Raw genomic sequence first — 25,631 nt, 5'->3', positions numbered from 1 at the left:
TAATAGAGAATCTACACACAGTGCTCCAAGCTACCTCGTCGAGGTAAAAGCTGAGAACATCATCCTGATCGAAACCAGGGTCTGATCCCATCAGTAAACGCGAAAGGGCGACTGCGTTTGAATGATAAGGTACTTGCGGAAATGAATACCATTGTTACATCTACTAAGGAACAGGGCCCAACTCTGAAGTCGATGGCTTGTGTTATACGGGAAGTTTGCCACGGGGCTAAAGAGAGAGGACCAGCTGATAGTGGTCAAACACGAGGCAGAACGGTGGATGTTCTTCAAGGTCTGGAATGCGTGGTCTCAGGCAGGAGTCCACTCAAACGCTGCACTTTTCTTAAGTGGTTGATATCAAGGAAATGAAACCAAAGCTGCTTGCTGAAGGAACTTGAGGCAATTCGCGACTTTGCCTAAGAAATCCTGGAACCCTCTCAAATTCGCGGGGCGAAAGGGCCGTAACAGGCGGTGTGTGCCTGTCGGTTGGCTGAATCCCCCGACAAGAAATAAGATGTCCAATGTATTCAGGGTTGCAAGAAATATGACTTTTCCAAATTGCACTTTAGTCCTACGGCACATGATGTCTGAAACAAAAGACTATGTTTGTGAAGACGGTCTTAGCTGGTGTGACTGGTAACGACACTCTCGTCGAGGTGATTGATATAACAGTGAATTCGTTGGGTAAGTTTCACCAAATAGCGCTGAAAAATGGCCGGGGTGCTTACAACGCCAGAAACACTTCAGTCTTAAATGTAGAGGCCTTACGGGATTATCATAACAAGAAGCAGACGTAATTTGTCATCAAGTTCTAGCTGTTAATGTACTTCCAAGGAATCTATTTTTGAAAAATACTGTGCATGCACAGCTTCGTCACGGGTTAGTCCTGGCGTAGACGGGGGTATGTATCGACCGCTTACTTTGAATTAACTGGCAGCTCAGAGTCATCACCACAGACACGAATTATGGCCGTCGGCTTCTTGATAATGACTATTGTTGTAGCCCAGGGACTGGATCAAATAGGTTCCATGACGCCTAAAGCGGTCAATCTGTCTAATTCTTCGTTCACTTGCGCGCGAAGTGTTACATTCCTGGCATGGAAAAAACGGGGTCACGCCGTCGATTTTTATGGCATACGCACTACGTTATTAGCACCCTTCTTGAGTCCCGTGAGAAAAGGGCACAATATTCCTGATAAACATAATTCAGCCGTTGATAAGGCACAAAATCAAACACAAAATAAACTGAATCGGATATCGTAAATCGAAAAGTCCGGATACCGTCCAAAAGCGAACAAATGTTCCGTAAGCGCTCTATCCATTGCTAGGAATAATCAATGGGCGCACCACAGCCTTGTACGTTGTTCCCGCGGTAAACTGGTCCAGGTTAGGAATCTGCTGTCTATTACAGCTGAGAACCTGGCGCAAAGTTGCTGACAGCGGACGAGAACCAAGACGGACGTAAGTATTAGAATTTAACAGCGTGGCTGCTGAAGCCCTGTCCAGTTGGAAGCGTAAGTGGAACCCCGTTAATATGCTCATTGATGAGCGGTGTCTTAGAAACAGTTGCATTTCTTACACTGAAGAGCTAAAGAATCTGCTACACCTGCCTAATATCGTACAGGGCCCACGCGAGCACTCAGAAGTGTCGGAACACGACGTGACGTGTCTGAAGTAGTGTTGGGGGGATTTGACACCATGAATCCTGCAGGGCTGTCCATAAATCTGTAAGACTACGAGGGGGTGGTGATCTCTTCTGAACTGCTAGTAGCAAGGCATCCCGGATATGCACAATAATTTTCATGTCTGCGGAGTGTGGTGGTCAGCAGAAGGTTAACACTCAGAAGAGTGCTCTTTGAGCCACTCTATAACAATTCTGGACGTGTGGGGTGTCTCATTTTCCTGCTGGGATTGCCGAAGTCCGTCGGAATGCACAATGGACATAAATGGATGCAGGTGATAAGACAGAATGCTTACGTACGTGACACCTGTCAATGTCGTATCTAGACGTATCAGGGATCCTTCATCACTCCAACTGCACTCGCCCCACACCATTACAGTGTCTCCACCAGCCTCAACAGTCCCCTGCTGACATGCAGGGTCCATGGATTCATGAGGTTATGTCCTTACCCGTACACGTCCATCCATGCGATACAATTTGAAACTGTGTTGACGCACCCACGCCAGGCGTAAAGCTTTGTGTCGTGCAGTCATCAGGAGTACACGAGTGGCCCTCGGCTCTGAAAGCCCATATCAATGATGTTTCGTTGAATGTTTCCCACGCTGACACTTATTGATGGCACAGCATTGAAATCTACAGTTTCTTGCGGAAGGGTTGCATTTCTGTATCGTTGAACGCTTCTCTTCAGTCGTCGTCGGTCCCGTTCTTCCGGTATATTTTCCCGGCAGCTGCGATGTCGGAGATTTGATGTTTTAGCGAATTCCTGATATTCATGGTACACTCGCGAATATGGTCGTACGGGAAAATGGCCAGTTCATCGCTACCTGGTAGATATTATGTCCCATCGCTCTTGCGCCGACTATAACACCACGCTCAGACACACTTACATCTTGATAACCTACCATTGTAACAGCAGTAACCGACCTAACAACTGCGTCAGATAATTGTTGTATTACATAGGCGTAGACGGCCGCAGCGCTGTATTCTGTCTGTATACATATCTCTGTATTTGAGTACGCAGTAAGCTGACATAAGGCTGGGAGAGCGTTTGTTCTCCACATGCCACTCTATACCAGCATCCAGTGACGCCTATGGGCTTAGGATGACACGGCGACCTGTCGGTATTGTAGAACCTTCGTGGCTTGTTGGAGCAAAATTTGGTTTTTTAGTTTTTGTTTGAATACGCAAGTCTATACAAGTTTCTTTGTCGCTTCACTGTATCACAGATATTAACCACTAATCTACATGTATAAAGTACATGTAGACTAGCCACTGCGGATGAGGTCATTTGCTTCATTTATTCACTCTGTGTGTGTGTGTGTGTGTGTGTGTGTGTGTGTGTGTGTGTGTGTGTAAGGGCCTCAGACTCGCAATCAGCATACAGTTCATGCGATCATTAGTAATTAGCGATATGATAAGCAACTCATGCTTCTCCATACACATGGATTTCATTCAGTTCTGTTAGAACAGCAAGATATTCCAACACTGATTCTGCAGGTTTTTTTCCTACTGAAAGCGTTGGTTAGTTGCAACAATTTTCATACAGGACGTTGCTAAAAATGAACTTTACTCCTGAAGTGTAAGCGGATGATGTTTCATTTACGAATTAGTTAATTATTTACTCTGGAATACCTGTAACCACGGATGTGTTATCTTAGAAAGTCCATTAGAGCAAAATACGGGTTCCGCGGAAAAAAGTCGATTGATGATACATTTAACCGGGCATACGAGTTACAGGACAAATTCAACCGCAAGTTTTCCATTGAGCTTCTCCTAACAGAAAAGGATGGGGGTATACACGTACATATTTGCGATAATGTCGCATACGCTGATGACATGTTGTCTGTGGTGTGATCCAACTCATGAAGACTTCTGGAAACCTAAGCTAGAGGCATTCTACACAGTCTGGGCGGGCGAGGTCTGGAAAAGAAGGTCACTGAGGCTACCGACATGACAGTCCGTATGTTATCGGAAGTAAAATTACAGAATGACCAGGTTATAAAACGGCAGAAAACACGTAACTAGACACCTACTGGTGTAAATTGACGATCGACTACCGCTCAATCAACACATAAAACAGGGGGTTGATAAAACACGGTAACTTTTCCAGTCTCTTCGATCAACACAGCCGTTTACACAGTTCCACTACAACCTACACTATGTGATCAAAAGTATCCGGACACCTGGCAGAAAATGACTTACAAGTTCGTTTCGCACTCCATCGGTAATACTGGAATTCAGTGCGGTGTTGGCCCAGCCTTAGCCTTGATGACAGCTTCCACTCTCGCAAGCATACGTTCAAACACGTGTTGGAAGGTTTCTTGAGGAATGACAGCCCATTCTTCACGGAGTGCTGCTTTGAGGAGAGGTATCGATGTCGGACAGTGAGGCCTCGCACGAAGTCGGCGTTCCAAAACATCCCAAAGGTGTTCTCTAGTATTGAGGTCAGGACTCTGTGCATTCAAGTCCATTATAGGGATGTTAGTGCCATGTAACCACTCCGCCACAGGCCGTGAATTATGAGCAGGTGCTCGGTCGTGTTGAAAGATGCAATCACCATCCCCGAAGATTCTTTAACAGTGGGAAGCAAGAAGGTGCTCAAAACATTAGTGTAGCCCTGTGTTGTGATAGTACCACTCAAAACAACAAGGGGTGAAAGCCCCCTCCATAAAAACACGACCGCACCATAACACCACCGCCTCCGAATGTTACTGTTGCACTACACATGCTTGCAGATGACGTGCACCCGACATTCGCCGTACCCACACCCTGCCATAGGATCGCCACACTGTGTATCGTGATTCTTCACTGCAAATAACGTTTTTCCAATTTTTAGTTATCCATTGTTTACGCTCCTTTCACCAAGCGAGGCATCGTTTGGCATTTACCGGAGTGATGTGTGGCTTAAGAGCAGCCGCTCGACCATGAAATCCAAGATTTCTCACCTTCCGCCAAACTGCCATAGTATTTGCAGTGAATCCTGATTGAGTTAGGAATTCGTGTCTGATGGCCTGGATATATGTCTGACTATTACACATTACGACCCTCTTCAACTGTCGGCGGCCTGTACACTGTTGTGCTATAAGTGTCCCGCCACGTTTCGGCTTCACTATTACTTTGGAAACAGTGGACCTAGGGACGTTTAGAAGTGTGGAAATCACGTGTCCAGACGTATGACTCAAGTGACACCCAATAACCTAACCACGTTCGAAGTCCGTAAAGCGCCCCATTCTGCTCTCTCACGATGTCTGATGACTACTGAGGTCGCTGATGTGGAGTACCTGGGAGTAGGTGGCAGCATAATGCACCTCATACAGAAAACGTTTGTTTTTCAGGATGTCAGGATACTTTTGATCACATAGTGCTTGTGTTGTGGATCCGCAGAATATTTCGCGGCGTGCCCATGGTCACTGTCTCTCTCTCTCATAACTAACACAACCTTGTTACATGACGTCAAAGAACTGTTGTGCTGAGACTGACAGGGGATTTAAGCACAACGTCAGTGGAGGCACTATGCGTGGTGCTCGGAACATACCCGAGTGACTTAACAATCTGTCAGCGAGCTTAGATACACTGCCTGCAGAGAGGAAAAGTAGACAAAATAATGGAAGTTACGGATCATGATTTAAGGGACAAGGAGCAGCTGGAGCAGTGACAAGTGAATGCGTAGCGGCGGAGTGGGTAACCAGTGTTAACGGCTCTAGATTTTACTCTTTTTTCCACAACATCCGAGTAGAGCTGAAAATTCACCATGCACGCCTCCGTCCAGCCACGGTGCATTTCTTTTGCAGGATATGGCCAGTACCTAATGGACTTTCATGGAAGGTACACCTCGGTCAGCAAACAGAGTGCCCCTGTGGCTAACAATGAACGCCTAAACATAGCCTTCTGCTCTGCGTACTACATATGACAACCCGACAAGTAAATACCACTACGAATCCATAAGACACAGACAAATGGCAACCTGTGAACCCAGCTACTGACACTACATCGCATACACTGTATGCCGAATTTATAGAAACAAGATCGTACAGACGAACCAGACGGGCAGTTAGCCAAGATAAGCTTGAATCATAGGAAATATCATACACCCTGCGCTGCTCCACATTTATTTCAGCATATTAAGGGAGTATGTGATTAAGATAAACACAGGCGCCAACGTGAAGGAATATCTGTCACTTATTTTCAATCTTTGTGCTTCTCGACAATGTTATAAGTACGGTTCATAGATGTTCATCAGAATTCTTGAGGGTAATTAATCGCCGGCCGTTGTGGCCGAGCGGTTCTAGGCGCTTCAGTCTGAAACCCCACGACCGCTACGGTCACAGGTTCGCATCCTGTCTGGGGCATGGATGTATGTGATGTCCTTAAGTCAGTTAGGTGTAAGTAGTTCTACGTTCTAGGGGACTGATGACCACAGATGTTAAGTCCCATAGTGCTCAGAGCCATTTGAACCATTTTTGGTAATTAATCAGTTGTTTGCATTCATGTGTAGTGACGAGTTGCTGATATCATTTTACGCACAGTATTGCCACTACTGATCCAGCAGTTTTGTTAAGTGTCTGCTGATGTGCTACTATTATCCCTGCCCTGGTCTCGGAGACAGTACACACTCACTGAGCGTCAGAAGTGTAGCTCTCGCTGCCCAAATTACACCTTCAGCTGAACTCATACTTTTTCACTGTCACCTGTACGCGGCGGAAAATTAAACACTTATGTCTCAATGGTGGTATGACACAGCGTATCAGGAACAGAGGTAAGTGGATATTAATAAATGATTATGTTTCACGGTCAATGCTTGACGGACACAGAACGTAGACAACACTATACATGAATTAGAATAACGTGGTATTTAGATTAGTACAATAGCATTAACAGTTTTGTGGTCATTAATCACAATAAATATGTAAAACCTTCATTAATTGTATTTAGTATAGTAAACGTAGTTGTTATAACGATCTTGCAATCATTATACCTCCACTGACCTGTAAAATCTGTATTGCAGCACTCCTGATTTAACCAACACAGATAACAATTAACAGACACATACGGCATTGCCTACACAATGTCAGTTTATATGGAGGAAACAGTTTCAGTAATACTAACAACTTAGCTATTAATTTACATTCGAAAAACACGTGACACTGAACAAGTATGTAACTAAGTAGTTTTAGAAAAAATAGTTCGAACCAAAACTGCAAGACTCGAAGGTATTCCGTTTTCACTGGCTCTGTTAGATGCATCATCGGTCGTCTCTTTGCTTTTCTCCGTAATTGTTCTTTCCAATGACCTTGAGCCGTGGTAAAAATTGCTGTTTTGAAGAGCGCGCCGCAGCGCGTAGTGTGAAGCAGTCGCCCTCCGTTTCTGGCGGTAGTGCGGCTGTGGCAATCGCAGATTTGGTGTCTCCCTCTGGTGGGAAAGGGGAAAGATTGCCCACGTGCATCTAAGGGTCGCTATGAGCTCGCCAGGGGTCAGTCCGGGTCAGTCTCAGTCAGTCTGGGTCAGCCTCTCGTCCCCAGCTTGCTAGTCTGTCTCTCGTCCGCATTTGTTACGTAGTTAGTGTCTGTCTGTCGTTCGGAGCTGCCTCTGTCATGTTTGTCGAATTTCGTGTGTTATTGCTTGGAGTGTAACGGCCTAATTCCTGAAATATATTTTGATCTTGCCTATGATCTTGAGAGGCGGTATCTGTGTACTGTTGACCATCTTTTTTGGCCAACCCTGTAGAATGTATATAAGATTGCATTTCATGGGCTTTCATTTAAATGATCATTGAGGTATATAAAGCTGCCACCCTTTCACTGTAAGTCTTTTCTCAGAAGTTAAAATCAAGTCGTACCTTCGGTGGCAAGGTTAATATTGTAATTGTTAGTATTTTGTACCATTTCCGTCCCTCCTACGGGGTTGCATAATTCGTGTGCTTGTGTAAATTGTTAAAACCCTTAGTTTAAAGTTATCTGGTGTGTTGCAGATTTGCACCAGTGTAGTCTTTCAGAGGCTGTTGTGAGCGGTCGTAACTACGGCCGTGTCAAAACGGAGCGGCAACGTTCTCTGCCCGAAAGCTCATACAGTCAAAACTTGTTTCTTTCTGCCTCTGAATAAATTGTAACTTGATAATTAGGGGATGCTTTCTGTTTCTTTTAAAAAAATGCCTTTTAGGCACTATTAAAGTGAATAAATTCCCATTGGTTTAAAGGATTTTTGACTATGGTTTCATCAGTTACTCCCTGGCAACTACTTCCACACTTACATAGTGTGATTAAATGTGTTAATGTTCTTGATGAATCGCTAGCAAATAAAATAAATTCTGAAGAATATTCTTTGAAAACAAATCACGGTTCAGACCTATCTTTTTTTTAATCTCCTTACGCATCTTAATAATTGAAGCGAGTTTCACATCGTAGACTAATTTTATATTTGGCTATTTTATTACATCCAAACCAAAATTATAAACTACATTTTTGTATAAAATTGCAATTAAAAGAGATAATTCCCAAGCAAACTAAGAAACTGTTAGATATGAAGTGGTCTGCCTCTTCGTGGCTTTGGGCGGGCTACATCGAGCGGAGCCGGAAGCTACCACAACTTGCTCCTGTTCACGATGACCAAGAGGCAAATAACATCTAGGCTGGGTATGTTACAACGGATCACTTGTAATAAGAGAAGGAAAACTCATATAACCGTAGTCAGCTGGTTACCCATCTGGCGTAACGGAAAAAAAAAACGTACGAATTACCAGCTTTGCGAACTGGAAGAAGCACTATTGTTTAACCAGAGGTCCCGCATGTGAAGAGGAGGGGAGGTAGAAAGAAATCGTATTATGTCTCGGGTGTTCTGATGAGCAACTTCTGTCTAAGTACAGAGTACTGAAATTATCCACTTGAGATCGTTGCTGTATGTTTGAAATATAGTAATGTAATGGGCGACAGAGGATAGAGAAGATGCACGCTAAAAAGAAAGAGCTTGGCTTTTACATCTTCTTAAAGAAATTACTAACAGGAAATACGACTTCTGGCTATTACCTAAATAGCAATCCAGGTACACAGTTCCTAGTAACGCATGAAAAGTAATTCCCTGGTGATATAATGTCAGTGCAGAGCTGTAATCGCAGAGAAAATGATGTGGACTTCCCATTTTTTACCACAGCACTTATGCATTCTTGAGGTGACAGTAACTGATTAGATTTTAAACTGATGAACAATACAATTGTCTAAGAATGTAGACGCAGTGGTCCATTCAGTAGTCTCTTGATTCCCAGCACAAACACCTTCCATGACCTGAGAGATGACAATTACACGCATGGTGAATGCGTTCATGTTAATATAACGTACCTAGCTACATTTACAGAATTTCAGGAATGGTTTCCCAAAAGCTTAAATAAGTCATCAGTTACAGTACCCCTTGTTTTGCATACCTTAATACTGTGATGCGATCTACTTTCTGTTACTTCTCTGCTTGCTGATGGCTGCATTTTCACACGCTATGTTATTATATATGGTGCTGTGTTATTTAATTTATTTTCGGATAAAAATTCTGTTTGTTAAAGGTGTAGTAGGTATTATGCACTCAGACCGAGAGTTGTAACGCTACATTTTTTTTTTTTTACTCCAACGCTCTTTATTTATTACCCAAATCAATATAGAAACTTGGGATGAAATTTAACTTGCACTTCGAATCTGGAAGTATACATTGGTGGCTACTGTAAGTTGCCGGTTCCTGTACTTGCAGCAGGAATTCTCCTTCGACAACCTAACTCGTACATTCGCTCATCCATTACCCAACAAGCGAGAAATCTGGATAGAGATAACAAGCAACAAACAGCGTATTGCCTTCTCCGCTTCAGCTGTCACAATTCATTTACCACGGTGCAACGTGGTTTCCTCCAAGAATGCGATATTGCATCTTCTATAACTAAAGCGATCGCACGATTTGTACCATTATTTCGACACTCTTCTTGTCTGTGAGAGGGCCGCCCTGTACGCATCCCCAAGGCGCAGAGCACGTCATCAGAGTGTTAAGTATAGTTCTCTAATTTTCCTTTCTTGTTTTAAATGTGATCCGTAGCAGTTTGGTCTACATATTAATCAGGAATTAACTGTTCCGCATTCCGTACGGCGTGATTTGCGACGATATTCGAGTTTCACGCAATACAGCATTCAACTGCAAACATGCCATTCTGATTTCAATAAACAACGTGTTCAGATTTGTGAATTCGGTCTGTGCGTTGAGATGGAAGATAACAATGCCCTTTGTGGTTTAGTGTTCAGTGATGAGGGTAACTTTTGTTAAACAAGAGAAGTGTAGCGACAGAATATGGGTACACAGCAAATAGACAAACATGACGAAGGCTCTCCAAAACTTCATGTGCTCTGTGTCGTTGTTCGAGAACACGTTTAAGGAGCGTTTTTTTTTTTTTTTTTTTTTGCGGAGAAGACGATTACAGGAATTTTGTTACCTAAATATCGCCGATATGGCTTTATTAGTATTTCATTTTTGAACATGACGGAGTACCACCTAAGTGGTAAATTGTGAGAGCATCTCTCAGTAGTGAGCTGCCTCCAAGACCGACCGCCTTATGGGGGGACGGGCCTCTAATTGCTTCACTCGGGTCAAAGATCATCTCATTTCACGGCATATGATCCTCATTTTTTTCCCTTTTTATGCGTATTATTTAGTGCTATGAAGATAGCCAGTAAACTACATTGTGATACGAGAAGGCAAAATATAGAAAACAGGGACAATATTACACATATTATATTAAGATATTTATTTAAAATGGGAAAACATTAATTCCCGCTACATTTGCACATTATTGTCTCCCCTGATGAAACGCTCATCAAAACGTGTGAGCCGTGTTTGTGTCTATGAATTTGTAAGTGTGGGCCAGTGGGTGGCAGTACCTTTCACATCGGAAACTCGTGAAACTGCTGGCGCCATTATTGTGAAATAGCAATTTTCTCCTCTGAGTTCATCTAGACTTCTCAATGACTTCCTATGTTATGTCTGGGCATAAGCATTTGCACCGACATTCAAATTAATCTTATTGAATATGTCGCAACTCACATACATAAATTTCAGCTCAACGAACATAGTACTACCAACGAGAAAGAATTAATTGCAGTAATTGTTCTAATATCAGTAGAATGAACCGTTTTTGTTCTTTTCGCTTCCCGAACACACGGCCTCGATCACACTCGGATAAGAATTAAACCAGCTTTCGTACTTGAGTAACCACAGCGACACAATAAGCTGGGCTCACAGGCAAGCTGGCCGTAGGGTTCCCGTGTGACAACGTACGTCTGTAGTAACATGTTGCCAACATTTCGTATAACACTGTCTTTTATGCAATTAGATACAAATACAGTATAAGACATGTAGACAGCTCCTCTGTCGTTGACTCCATCTATTGAAATCCTACTCTATAAAGGAATCTTTTAATAGCATAAGGCAATACATTACTACAAAAATTGACAAACATATTTTCAATGGTCATGCATTCGTTTCCAGAACACACGGCGTCGCTCACACTCGGATAAGAATAAAATTAGTTTTCGTACTTCAGTAACCACAGCGAAACCATAATTTGGGGTTACAGACAAACTGGCCGTAGGGTTCCCTTGTGGTAGTGCACGTCTGTAGTAACAAGTTGCATCATTTCGTATAACATAAGCTTGTATGCAGTTAGATACAAATACAGTAGCCGGCGTTTGTGGCCGAGCGGTTCTAGGCGCTACAGTTTGGATTCCCACGACCGCTACGGTCGCAGGATCGAATCCTGCCTCGGGCATGGATGTGTGTGATGTCGTAAGGTTAGTTAGGTTTAATTAGTTCTAAGTTCTAGGGACTGGTAAGTCCCATAGTGCTCAGACCCATTAGAACCATTTTTGAACACAGCTATTAAAATCCAACTCTATAAAGGAATCTTTTAGTACCGTAGGCAACACAATACTACAAAAAATTGACAAACATATTTTCACTGGTCATGAGTTGGACTACTAAAGTCCCGTAAAAGTTGTTCTGTAGTTCAGTACGTGAAAGAATTACAGTTTTCACGCACTATTCGCGAGTGGAACATACTTGGATGGATCAGATAGTGGTACGCCACACACCATTAGGTGGCTTGCGAAGTATGATGTAGATGTAGGTGTATTTTCGGAAATCGCATTGGCATATTTCGTATTTGAAGCAATAATTTTTCCCTTTAATTTGCACTTATGTTCAAATGAGACACGCGTATTAAAATGCTATAATATATGGACACTGAAACATTGTGTAGCAACTGTCAGTTAACAGCGCATGTATCGTCATCTGGGTTGCCTGTCAACAATGCAGTGTCGCTTGAAGCGATCTGTGCCGTTGCCCAGGAACATTGCGAGTTCGAATAGTTCTCGTGCGCTCTACCATTGTCTCGAGGTGTTCTGAAAAAAGCATATCTTAACAGTTAACGTAAAGAAGAAAGTTGTGAAAGCTTCGTATTACCATCTGAGAAGAAGCCTAAACGTCCATTTTTCCAGCCGGACACCAGTTCTTCGGAACAGGTATGTAATAAGTGATCCTTTCTGTCCTTGTCCGCCGTTAGACAGACAATTTCGCACACACAGGATCGAATTACATTAAGTAGTCCAAAATTACACATAAAGCTGCTACAACTGCTTAGGAAATAGTACAAGATACACACAATAATACAAAACACAAACATTACGCTTTCAGACAAAACATTTGGTCGTAGAGGTAGGAATATACACCTACTCGTTTGAAAAACAGAACGTAGTTCGGATTCATTGTTTTCATAGGCATCTAACGAAATTCTTTTTATTAATTTCGGAATAATTTTCTATTAAATTATTCGACTATCTTGGCTTTTCTCTCTCTAACCCCATTTAGATGTTTCATTTATTAAATTACTGAAAACTATTTTCTGTGTATGAATGGTTGGTCTTAATATTTATGTGTATGTAGTTCTTATCTTCCACGCCACTCCTGGTTTCAAATGATCGTGCGATTCATATATGTTTCTGAGTCGTTTTTACCGGCAATATTCAGTCCTAACAGTCCACGGTAAATTAAGGTTTTCCTGTTAAATACACGTTTGTTCGTGCGCTTCCCTTTTCAAGATTTAATCCTAAAAGAAATGCCGTTGCCGACATTCAGTGACTCATCCGGTATTTATTCAGTTCCCTGTCAAGGTTCTCGCATTCCAGATTAGCCCAGACGTGTATGATTTTTAATATATTTAAGAGCACTTAACAATCTGATTCTCCTGCAGAATTAATCAAGGATTATCAAGCTACATCAAAATTCCATACATCTTTCCTGAACTGAAGCCTATCCACTAAGTGATTTTTTTCGATGGAAACAAATGTGCGAGGTAAATAAGTAGTAGGCGGTGGCTCGAGATACCTTCTTTAATATAATCCCAGTTGAAGTTCACATTATACTGTGTCATGCTACATAACAGATAAATTATCCATCGACCCATCTAACTCTGTAATTAGACTGGTACGTTTCAACAGTTACATCTATGCGTTATAGTCTACTCCAAGTGTGGTGCGTTGAAGGAACACCTCATCCACACATAATGTCGGACAATATTTAGTGTGTTTCTTTGCTGCAGAAGATGTTTCGCCGGTTTCGCCGGTGGCTGCCGTGCTGTACCACTGGGGAGGGGAGGGAGGCAGACGAGCCGCAGGAGGAGAAGACCGCCCCTGGCCACCCACTGGACAGCATGGAGGTGAGGGGCGCCGTGGCGCCTGCCTTCTGAGAGGCATCGACGGAGCACACTACTTGAGTTAAAAGCGCTATTTTCATCATCTATCACTATTGGGTATTCTGTGAAACCTTGGCAATCTTTCTTAGCTAGTGACTGGGATAAAAAGTGGTGTTCTGAATTACTGCTTCCTTGAGACTACGTTCTGAGCGTTACCTACTTTACTGTTATTTGTAAGAGTCAAGAAATGTCACTTTCTTCAGTTGCGGGATTCGCTGTTCTCATGTTAAGTGGTTAGTCCTTATACATCAATGGGAATCAAAAGTGGCACTCGCATAAGGTGTCAAACGTATTTGCATATTTATCAATCGAATAAGGAACTAATGACCAAGAGTAACAGTGGGAAATCATAAGGAAAACGTAAGTGTGGCATGTTATATATTGGCTTTATTTTAATTAGCGTAACCATTATATCCATTGTGTATCTCAACACTCAAACCTCCCTCGTGGGATTGGGAATACGTGGTGCGCTAATGAAGGTATAGAAACGGAGCAGGAATAAATGAAGAGTCATTCCAGCGACGATACGGGTCGATAATGCAGAAATGCACTGACTTCAGCGTCTCTGAGAACGGGTAGTCTGCTGTGTCAGGTGCTTAGGGACAATCATTGGTAAATGGTTAACTTGGATGGATGTCGTGGGCTATGAAAGGAGGTTGAATGGCGGTGAAACCTGCAGTAGGCGATAAGACCTTCGATGTCCTCTCCTCATCACGGTACGTAACGGTCGGAATCATTTGCGGACTGTAGAGCAGGATTGGAGGCTACCTGTGGCAGATATGACGACAGAGCAGATTGCTCGTACAGGCTCAAAGGCCTAATCCGCGACATCCAGAACCTCTTGTGTATTGTATTCTTGAGGCGGCCCAACACCATATTAAATATCCCGTCATACTATTTTGGATCGTCAGTATAAGTTTGTAGGACACAGGCCACCATGAAACCCTGCGAGGTGAATATGCGCATCCTCGCGTCTCTTCTCGTAAATGCAGAAGTGCTCTTACAGGCATGGTCCACATCGAGCGATTGGGAGACATCACAACATCATGTAGTCAATGGTACTGTATCATTGTGTGGAATGTCGAGCAGTGATAGTCTTCTGCTAATGTATAGATTACTATTCAGAATAACATGCTCTTAAAGATCCAACCCGGGCAAAGAAAATGCATGAGAATAATTTATACACCAATATAATCTCACAGTATTTATAATGTCACTATATTGACAGATAAATAATTCGTACTTTCATTCGATTTAAATATGTACTGAATGGATGTACCAAAGAACTGGCAATATTTAATTTTACTTTAACGATCTAAATTATTGTGAATAGATCTTCTCTCAATTTGTATCACATGGAACACATTTATCAACATCTTAACATCATCCATTATATCTTTTTCTCACAGGAGCCAGCATTAGCTACAACAGCGGCGTCACCAGCCACGCCGCCCACTGCTACACTGCAGGTATCGCCAGCCACGTTGCCGGACACAGGAGGAGAGCCAGCAGAAGCCACAAGAGAAGAGGCGTCTCCACCTGCGTCACCATCCACAGTACCACTTGAACGACCAGCTGCACCACAAGTGGTTGCACCAGCCGCGTCACCAGCCACAACAGGAGTGGCCAAGGAGGCCACAACACAACTGGAGTGTCCAGCCGTATTGCCATCCACAACACAACTTGAACCAGCAGCTCCAACACACATGCCATCTCCCGCCACGTCTCCATCTACAACACATGTCTCATCAGGCATGACACAAGTGACGTCGGCACCTACAATTGAAGTGGCGTTGCCACCCACAACAAGAGCAATTCTTCGAGCCTCATCGCCAGGCACAACAGAAGTTACTTCATCAGCAGCCTATCTAACCACAAAACGTGTAGCCTCATTACCTTTGGAGCATTTGGTGTCCAAAGCATCGCCATCAGCCTCCACACAAATAGCATCCGCCATCCCCATTGCCTGCTACAGCATGCATCCTGTCACCAGTCCTGTTGCCAGATACAACACCCATCAAGGCACCAATCCTGTTGCCAGATACAACACCCATCAAGGCACCAACACTGTTGCCAGATACAGCACACGCAGTATCACCAGTCCTGCTGCCGGATTCAGCACACGCTGTGTCACCAGTCCCGCTGCCCGATTCAGCACACACTGTGCCACCAGTCCTGCTGCCCGATTCAGCACACGCTGTGTCACCAGTGCTGCTGCCGGATTCAGCACACACTGTGTCACCAGTCCTGCTGCCCGATTCAGCACACGCTGTGTCACCAGTCCTGCTGCCGGATTCAGCACACGCTGTGTCACCAGTCCTGCTGCCCGATTCAGAACACACTGTACCACCAGTCCTGCTGCCGGATTCAGCACACGCTGTGTCACCAGTCCTGCTGCCCGATTCAGCACACACTGTGCCCCCAGTCCCGCTGCCCGATTCAGCACACGCTGTGTCACCAGTCCTGCTGCCCGATTCAGCACACACTGTGCCACCAGTCCTGCTGCCAGACACAACACGCGTTCTGTCACCAGTCCTGCTGCCAGCTACAATATGATTTGCGTCTCAAGATTCTGGATTTCATTGAAATATATCATTTGTTCTTATTACACTTCTGATTAAATAAAAACGAAATTTTATGTGTTATATACTGTGTCTATTTCTAACTATGCTGATGTATGCATGTAGAGACCCGACACTTACATGTGTCTGGATACATTTTAATGTAATTTGTAATACATAAGCTTATAGAACCCTAGTACTTCAAAATTCATCCCAAGTAGTTTTCCATTTGCCAATTCTACTGCAGTGTTAGTTGACAAGAGAAGAAAACGTTGTTGTTTAGAAGTGAAAGGAACGAATGGAGTATTATGACTAATGTACAAACAGATAAAAATCTCTTTTCTGGCTATGATTGTGCTGAGATGTTGGAAAGTGGAGCACAGGATTACAGTTTTACAGATCGATCACGTTTTGAATGAAATTTAAACTGAAACAATGTTGCTGTGTGCCTAGATTAGATACTTGGTAGCAGCTAGTTTTGCTTTGGAGTTATTCGTAAGTATATCAACAGACTCATTCCTCCCACGCACAGTTTTGTTGAGCAAGATTCTGTCGGTGTCACCTGCAGAATTTGACGAGTGCTGCATACTTGCGTCAAAACAACCAAAAATTCCATAGTTGTACAGGAACTTTATTCTGCGGACCCCCACCACACTTAATAGAATACACTAGGAAGAACTGATATGAGAAAGTTCGATTAATGCTGTTTAGAACGGGTGGCATCAGACAGAGTTTAAAGATCTGATAATACATTTTCTGTGCTCGTATGGTCTTGCTGATATCGCAGTTAGATCTAAACAATTGTACATGTGAATCCACAAATTCTTCTTCCTGCACGTTAAAATTCTAAATAATACATATCGTAAAAAGTACCAGCCACTGAAAGTACACATTACTGGGTGTACTCGCTACAATTTCGTATATACACCAGACAGTAAATGATGTACCTACCTACAAACTTCCAGTGGCCGGTCCCTCGTTGCCTGTTCCTGAGATGCTGCGCATACTGCTTGATGAGAAATATAGGGGGCTGTAACTCTTACGTTACCACCATTTTGTCGTACTCCAACAGTATATGGATAACATTTCTTTACTCCTTTACTGGTACATGTAATGTCAATCACGCTATTGCTTTCGTGTACAAAGCTACTACCCCATTATAACGAACAAGGTTTCCACTTGACGCCTTCCTGATTCCCAAATTTAATGTTTAAAGAGCTATTTAACATATATACTTGCGAATTTAAGTATCGAGTAAGGCAAGTCGAACATATTGCAGAAGAAAATAGAAACTCCTCTACAGTGGCTCCTTTCGTAGTGGTACACAGTAGAGTTTCTGCACATCGGAAGTGCAATGTACGCCCCATCCCCGAAAATCATGTTAGTTAAAAACTGAAGAGAGTAAGTCAAGCTGTGAGTTAAAACTCAGGCATGCGCTTAAATTAACCGTTAGCAGAAGTGATCAGCTGTCATATGAAACAACCGCCGTGGCCTTGGTGTAGGCAAAATGAATGCTGAACTGATTCCATTGCTCCAGCCCCCGCACTGAACCGGTACTTCACATTACGTACAACCACAACTCAACCACAAACGAAACAGAGACTCATTGACTACTTCTTACGAGTAAACGACTGACGCCACTGAAAAATTCTATCTGGAGTACCGTCAATAAAGGCATCAGATCAGCAGGGTCTACTGAAGCACGGGATACAATCAGTCAGCTTTGACCAATGACGTCCTAGGTAAATCATAGCTATTAATTTCTTTACTTCCCAACCATAGATAATAAATCGGTTGTCTGCTGCTGATAAGCGCCATCATTGTACATTTAAAAAATTGAAAGTTTGTTTTAAAAGAGCTAGATTTTCGCAAAATTTCTTTCGTTTGCATTGATTTCAGTAATTGGTATCTTGCAATTCATTCTGTACTTAATTTCATTCTTAGTGTGTTTGAGATAATTTGGACGAATTGTTTTTTGTTTTATGAGAATTTTTTCTTTTTCGTTTTAGTTTGTATGTATGAATTTATCTATTCCAATGAACCTGAATGATTTAATGGAGGCTATGGTAGAAATGATGGCCATGACTCGATTTTTACAAATGTATGTTCCTGTTGCCGGTCAAGTTCGATGTCGTGAGTGCGACGAACATATGCGCCTGACAAGTATGTCCGCTCGACGTACTCACGACTTATTCGTATGGCGCTGCAGCAAAGATCGGTTGTGGCTGTCCGATAGACGAGGAACATGGATCGAGAAAACTAAGCTCGCGTTGAGCGATATTGTTGGTGTATGAGGTATTCAGTGTGGCTGTGCGTGCATGAATGTCGTGTGAGTGAGTGTACAGTTGTAGACTGGTACTCTTTTTGTAGGGAAGTTTGTAGGGAATATTTAAAGTACAGGGGGCAGTTGGGTGGCCGGGTGTAATAGTCGAAATCGACGTGTCGCATTTTGGCAAAAGGAAGTATATCAGGGGGAACTTCCTGTAGGATTATGGATTTGGGGGGCTGTAGTTTGAAGTCAAGATGTGACGAAGTAGTTTTTAAAGTACTACCCAAACGAACGAAGGAAGTTTTGGTTACATTAATTGAAAATCATGTTGTAGAGGGTTCCGTAGTGATTTCAGATGGTTTTTCTTCATACAGAGATTTGAGGAACAGGGGCTATCAGCATCATGTTGTTAATCACAACACTGAATTCCGATCTTTGTCCACCGGTCAACTGAAGAGCAGGATACAAATGTTATGTATGGCTCTATTTTTCGTCTTCCTTAGCACTAGTATAATATACTTCAATTGATATACGTAGGTCAATTGAAGTACAGAATACCCATGTTATAAATGTCGGTATCTCCTATTCGCTAGTACTACTTTTCTGTTCTTCAAATGGTACAAATGGCTCTAAGCACTATGGGACTTATCATCTTAGGTCATCAGTGCTTAGACTTAGAACTACTTAAACCTAACCAAGTATCCCATACTTTAGTTTATATATATATATATATATATATATATATATATATATATATATATATATATATATATCTGTGTGTGTGTGTGTGTGTGTGTGTCAATGGGATACAAATATTATGCACATAGATCTTTCCGCCGTCGGTAGCACTACTAACTATGTAAGAACAGACTATTTGTGGTAGCGGAGGCGAAAGAATGAAAGAATCAACACATGTACAATTTGTGTCCCGTACTTCAGGTAATCTATATAGTTCAACTTAACAACAGAACACTAATACTAACGAAAACGAAGAAATTGACGTACGTTACATTTGTATCCCGTTCTCCAGTTAACCTATACGGCACGACTGAAGTTCCAGATACAACTCTTATATATGTGACGTGAGGTATTGTATGCTACCGCTACTTCTATCCCATTTTTTCCCTTTATTTTCCACAGAAGTACCAGGACACAAACAAGCGATATCCTTAACATCAAGGTAGAAGTATTACTCGCTTGATATATGTTTACCATATTTTTTCAATCCTGTATTCCCTTGTTTCTGAACACTCCTCTCAGCTGTTACATCTTTGTAAAAAATGATCTCTGGCAAATTCCTACGTCATTGGGCAAAGCCGATGGGCTGTATCTTGTTCTTCAGTAGATCCGATCAGCATCTGCTGGAAATTATCTCATCACAGTCCAAATGATGAAGATATTACTGACCCATTGCTGCCCGCTGTAACACATTATTTAAACAAAGTATTTCGCTGAGATTTGGATACAGGGACTAGTTGAGGCATTACTAAAAAAGACATTTACACAGAAACCTCTGATTTCTGACCTATTTCCATTCTTCGTGTAATGTGTAAGCCGTTAGAACCTACAGTCTACGTCCAGGTAACAAACCACCCAACTACAAACAACCTACTAGACCAACACCAATCAGGTTTCCGCATACATCGCAGGTCAGCGTTTTCCTTCAAAGAGATGCACGAGAGACAGCTTTCATGTGATTCTTACTCTTTAGAAAAGCTTTGGCACTGCTATCTGTGATATTTTATCTTTCCAAAATTAGAAGCCTAAATTTCTTGACAAATGTAAGGCAATGGTTTCGCTCATACCTGACATCACGCCAGCAATGCTTCATATTCGTTATCATAAAATCACAATGGAGGAGGGTACTATCAGGCATTACCCAGTGTTCGGTGTTAGGTCCAATATTCTCATCAGCTTTGTGTTTAGTTTTATGCTACTGCAAATACCGCATCTACGTTGATGGCCTCCAGTTGTACCTAAGTGCAAAAAGCAATAAAAAGCTTTCGAGAATCTCAACACTGACCAACATGCACACTCAAATTGGGAGCAGGATATAGGGTTAAAACTCAACCCTTCCAAAATTCAAGAGGTACTTGTTGCCCGTTCTAGGTTCGTTAGTCCGAAATAGTAGTAGTCCCTGCCATCTTAAACACTAAATAGGAGAAATTCCAACTTGTCGCATTCAGCGAAGTGTCTAGGAGTAATAAGAGTTGAAACTCTAAATTGGACTGAGCACATAACTGCAATGTGCTCGAAGTTATTAGCATCTTTTTGTGCCCCACAAAAATATAAGGAGCTCTTCCATTAGACCTCGAAATGATTACTGGGATGTTATCCTGCAAGGATTCCTCAGAAATGCTCACAGGCCTCGAACTGATTATTAATACCTGTGTTCGTTATATCTGTGATGTTCGACTCTTTGATCACATTTGACTGTCATATGCACAGCTGCATGCAGATGGGAGTAGGGGGACAGAGGGGGTGCTACCCCAGAGAACCGTTATCCAAGGTGGCGGTGATGACTTCATTCAAGATGACGGCCGTGACAGATGATGACACAAGTACCATTATCCAAGACGGCGGCTTTTGGCCTGAAGTTTGAGTATTGGCAGGAAGAGAGGTCGATTGGGCTACCTCCACTTACCTAATGATATCCCCTCCCCCAAAAAATGGCGGGAAGTTACTTCCGGCACCTCCACTAACATAAGTCATCTGACCGCCACCTCATCCTAGGAATTCGCAGGAAAAGAAGTAAGATAGCCATAAGTCTTTATTTTGCATGCAGTCTTTATTTAAACAATTAGAGGCAGTACCACAATGAAGTGTGTTCACTATGATATCCACAGTCCAACTGACCTAGTACACAGTACCACCACAAGAGGGTTCTGTCACCGCTTCAGTGTTGTAATCCAAGATGGTCGTCGGAGGTGAGGGAATAAGGCAGGAAAAGGACTCAGCCTGTGCTGGACATATGCCCATATTCAAACAATTAGAGGCATTACCACAATGAAGAGTGTTCACCATGAGGCTTGGAGTCCAAATGACCTAGTACATGGTACTGCCCCCAGAAGGCGCTGTCATCCCTGCTCTGATGAGCTTGGGTTCACAACACAGAGTCTGCAGACCTGAAAATACTAGTAATTAAAGAAAGTACACTAATGTACAGACACACAAAACAACTCTTAAATTACGGAAATAATGCAGCACACAGTATACAGACCTGTAAAATGCACCTAAATCACCGAAATAATGCAGTTCACTGAAGAGCAGTCACGAAAACAACTCCCAAATTATCAAAATAACGCATGTAAAAAGCTCTGCAGTCATGCTCACTACTCGTAAACTGTCCAAATAAAGCATAGCACAGCATACAAATCTTCTGGCAAAATAAAGCAACAGGCACACAATCAACGCGAACACGGACCAGCCATTGCCCCCTGACCACTTGACTGCACAGGATGCTATCGCTCACACTCCCAGAAATCGGGATGCACCGGCAGCCCCCACGACGTGATGATGCGACTGTCAGCTGCTGAGGCCATTTGGGTCGCACAAGCACAAGGCGGTACTACCCCTATCATATTTGACACCGTAGAAATTCTTCTCGAAATACGTGTTCACCTAGGCACCACTGATGGTACGACATGACGGGGGAGAAGACCTACTTGCAGAGCGACTCACCCTTGCAGACGCTGGAGAAATCTGTCCCATTGCTTCCCACAATAGCACAGGCTGCTTTCTCTTTCTTACGATTAAAATGGGACATCAAACTGCGTCTAACTGGGCACACGTGCTTACCTGTCCAGGGTGACTGATGCATCGCCATGAAATGCGCGTGCATAGCTACACACCATCGCAAGCGCATGTAAAAAGGCTCTCAATGTTATACTGATATCACACGGCTATGTAAAACAAGAACCTAATCGACCTCTCAGAAATTGTACAGTGCACCAGCAAGAGTTAGCGCTTAATTTTGGTAGAAGCTTTCGTGATGTCTCAGCTTGTTTGCTTGGAAAATCTTGCCCTAACACAACCTGTTTACGAAAATAGTGCAGTAAAACGTCGAATGCATTCTTTCTCGCGGTCCTAACGTGGCACTCCGTCGCTCACGTGTTACCCTTCCTGCTTTCAACATACGCAATGTTCTCACCGCTATCTAGAAACTCCTGTACCCCAGCACAAAGGATGTCTTGTGAATGAAAGAAGAGAGCTTTATGATTGACTCTTATCGAATTTATCCGCCGAGTTACTGATGCCAACGGTATGGAAGCATCGTCTCCCTTTTATCTTCTTTCTGAAGATGAGACTTTCAACGGCAAAAAACTACTTTACACAGATCGCTATATTGCACCGGCAATTAAACCCTGCTAAAGTGTCTTACAGATCGTCAAATATGGAAAGTCTCTTACTCAATTACACTGCTCTGTTACTAAGGATGGAAACTTGAATATTAGAGCGTTAAACTGATATCCATCCCAACAATATATCACCACCTACTGCGTCGATGCAGTAAACATACAATTTCTATCCTGCGACGTACAAAATCGCCCCTTTTACATCACTCGTATAGCTATCGACTGCCAGAAACTCGTAGATATACCGCAAAGATGGACAGCACCATATATACTCCTCACTGCACTAGATATTTCCCATGAGGTCAGGCGGTTATCCACTCCCAATGGGTGACCAGAGCACCCTCAGTGGACCGAAGTCACTCTCAGAAGTGTTCTACAAAGACTGGATCGGTTCTCCTCGACACAAAGACGTTACTTTTACTGGTCCCGACGTGCTTGCTTTTCTACACCCATCTCCAGGCTCTGGGGCTTACAAGAACACATGTATTTTTACGTGGTTTTGCCAGAACATTATACCATTTACGCGAAACTTCTCGATATCACGCACATAGCAGTATCCTAAGTGAGCGCTCGTGCAACATAATTCTACAGATATAGACTGGGAATTATTTCTCTACAAACCCGAAACTTTAGCGAGGTTGAGCGCTCCGTAAACCACTGAGTAACTAGAAACTTAGCCCGTCTCCAAAGACCTTTATGTGAACAACCTTGAAAAAAGAAAAAAATAGAGCAATCTGATATTTTCGCTCACGAATACTGATGTCGGTGATTTAGCAGATTCCAAATAATCCATATAATTTACAAAGTCAACTGAGGTGTTTCTCATTTCTAGACAAGCAGCAAATGTGTCTTGCACCTGCTAGCTGCATACACCACAATCGAACTTACCTCAACTAAGTAAAGAAATCAAATGCGTAGACTCAGTCAACAGAACAATTTACATGCGATGGAATAATGGCCCAGTGCAAACGAATGTCCATGTTGAATCTCGTCAGATTTGCACTTGGTCACGAAAGCTGTCCAGCACATACTAAGTATTAGTTCACTATTCGGGCGTCTAGAGGACTACACAGTTAAGTGAACTTCATTCCTGCACTGCAACAGCGCTCTCCGTTTGGACGGTCCCTCCCGTTAACGGGAAACGTGAATCATTCCCGCCACAGACCACGCACAGACAGAATCATCCTACAAAATCGGTCACATATATATTTGATCGCTATAATTACAATTAAATGTTAGTATTGTGGTTTCATTTGAATGACATTCGACAGTGAGGGAGCTATCGGAACTACATCCTGCTGACGGCTATGGCTCTGGAAATAGAAATATCTGTACAATTCTTATGACTTGACATACACTTCCCTTCGCCGTCACGGTATTCTACTTGAAATCCATACCTTCCTTACGACTGGTCATAGTCATGTCTTTTGCACAGGTCTGAACCCAAACACATACTTTACAATTCTGATGCTCAAGGCGAACGTATCAATATCCTCTACTACTAACTGTAATGCTTCGTCAATAACTGATTTCCAGCGACACGAAATAATACTGACCGAAAATGAAGGATGGGTAGACATGTCTAATAAGTTTTCTTGTGAATGGTACGACTGTGTGCTAGAAAGAGGGGCGTAATCGTCTTACAAACAGCGAGGTGTTATAAAATACAATCATATTACCATCACAAGCGGTCTTGGTTCTACAGGTGCACACAAGTATCCATGTTAAAACTATAACCGCTTTACAAATCGAGGTACGACATCACCTGTGAATAAGGTGTTTTTTTTGTCCAGACAGATACCATAACACGTAATTAAACGGTGTTCGCTGGAGTATATTGTATCAGACCAACAGTGTGCTTACATGTCGCCGATGGTGCTACCTTGTAACAATGTTACACAATTAAAAAAGTGATTCAGCTAATGAATGTGGTATTTGCGACTCCCTCACTCCACCGCCGCTAGATACTTCTCCGGTATTTGTAATGCATTCCTGTCTCGATGCCATGTCAGACGTTCGGTGATATATCGACTGGTCTATAGGCAATGCTTGATTGAGAAGGATCAGAAACAGTGGGTGATGTGCTGATTGAGGTCGTAAGAAACTTACACTAGCTGTTCGGATCTCTAGTGCTACGCTGTCCGCTAGAATTTCTCTCTGGGATTTCGAAACAAGTCCTCCCATTAACGCACATACCTGCGTTGATCCTATGGAGAAGTCCTTTATTGATTAAAGGCACTAGTCAATCATATTTCTGGCACTCTCGTATCTCGAAATGATTCACCTTTCTCGAAGGTTGGAATTTTGCTACAGCAAAATTCCAACCTCTTATTAGATAGCTCTCATGCACCTTGCAGCTGCTGCCATTTCACCAGCTTTACACATGTGATCGTTCCACTTCAAGTCGGAGCTGCTAGGAGTCGGAGGTAAATATATCTACCACCTTCTGCAACCCATGTCGAAACAGGCTAAGCTGCGTTCTGCGACAGGACTGTGTTTTGACCATTCGATGGAAACGGGAACTGGGAGAAGGACAAGGATTTTTGCTACTGCACTGTGGTGCGTCCCCAAACTATATGCAAGTACTGAAGATAAACATCCATTCACATCTATCTTCCCAAAATGATATCTTCGTTAATATGTACCTTCCAACAGAAAAAATTAGGAACTATAAAAGCTCCAGTAACTTCATCCGACACAGAAATCGATAAGATTTTTACCGCATCTCTCTCCTCCCGTATGTCGAAAACAAATACTGCATGCTGGAGGCATCGAGCACATGTGACAATCCTGTTAAATATACAGGCATTGATCAACTGCACAGACCAGTTTAAAGCTTCATCACATGTGCTCTAGGAGGATGACCATATCCCGCAGACTATACTGTACGTGTCAAGAGAGGCGCCCTGTGACCCTTTCTCGTTGTTTAAACATTATTGTTTTCTCCTCTAACAGGCTTTGTATACAGCCAAACATTTTGTTTTTCTACCACAACTTCGAGGTAT

The 25,631-nt window shown here is 42.8% G+C and overlaps 1 protein-coding gene across 1 annotated transcript in view; it reads right to left on the bottom strand.

Annotated features, from left to right (window-relative positions):
• Window positions 1-14,831: 14,831 nt before the first annotated feature.
• Window positions 14,832-25,631, bottom strand: part of LOC124545964 (uncharacterized transmembrane protein DDB_G0289901-like) — a 54,018-nt gene continuing 43,218 nt past the window's right edge. The window contains exons 4-5 of the mRNA XM_047124929.1: window positions 15,408-15,986; window positions 14,832-15,217 (exon numbers count right to left, since the gene is read on the bottom strand). Coding sequence (XP_046980885.1) covers window positions 14,832-15,217; window positions 15,408-15,986 — 965 coding nt within the window. The remainder of the gene's footprint in view (window positions 15,218-15,407; window positions 15,987-25,631) is intronic.

The sequence above is a fragment of the Schistocerca americana genome, chromosome 8, assembly GCF_021461395.2.
Source record: "Schistocerca americana isolate TAMUIC-IGC-003095 chromosome 8, iqSchAmer2.1, whole genome shotgun sequence".
Taxonomy (NCBI): Eukaryota; Metazoa; Arthropoda; class Insecta; order Orthoptera; family Acrididae; genus Schistocerca; species Schistocerca americana.
Note: the sequence above shows the minus strand (reverse complement) of the source record. Positions and strands in the feature narration are given on the sequence as shown.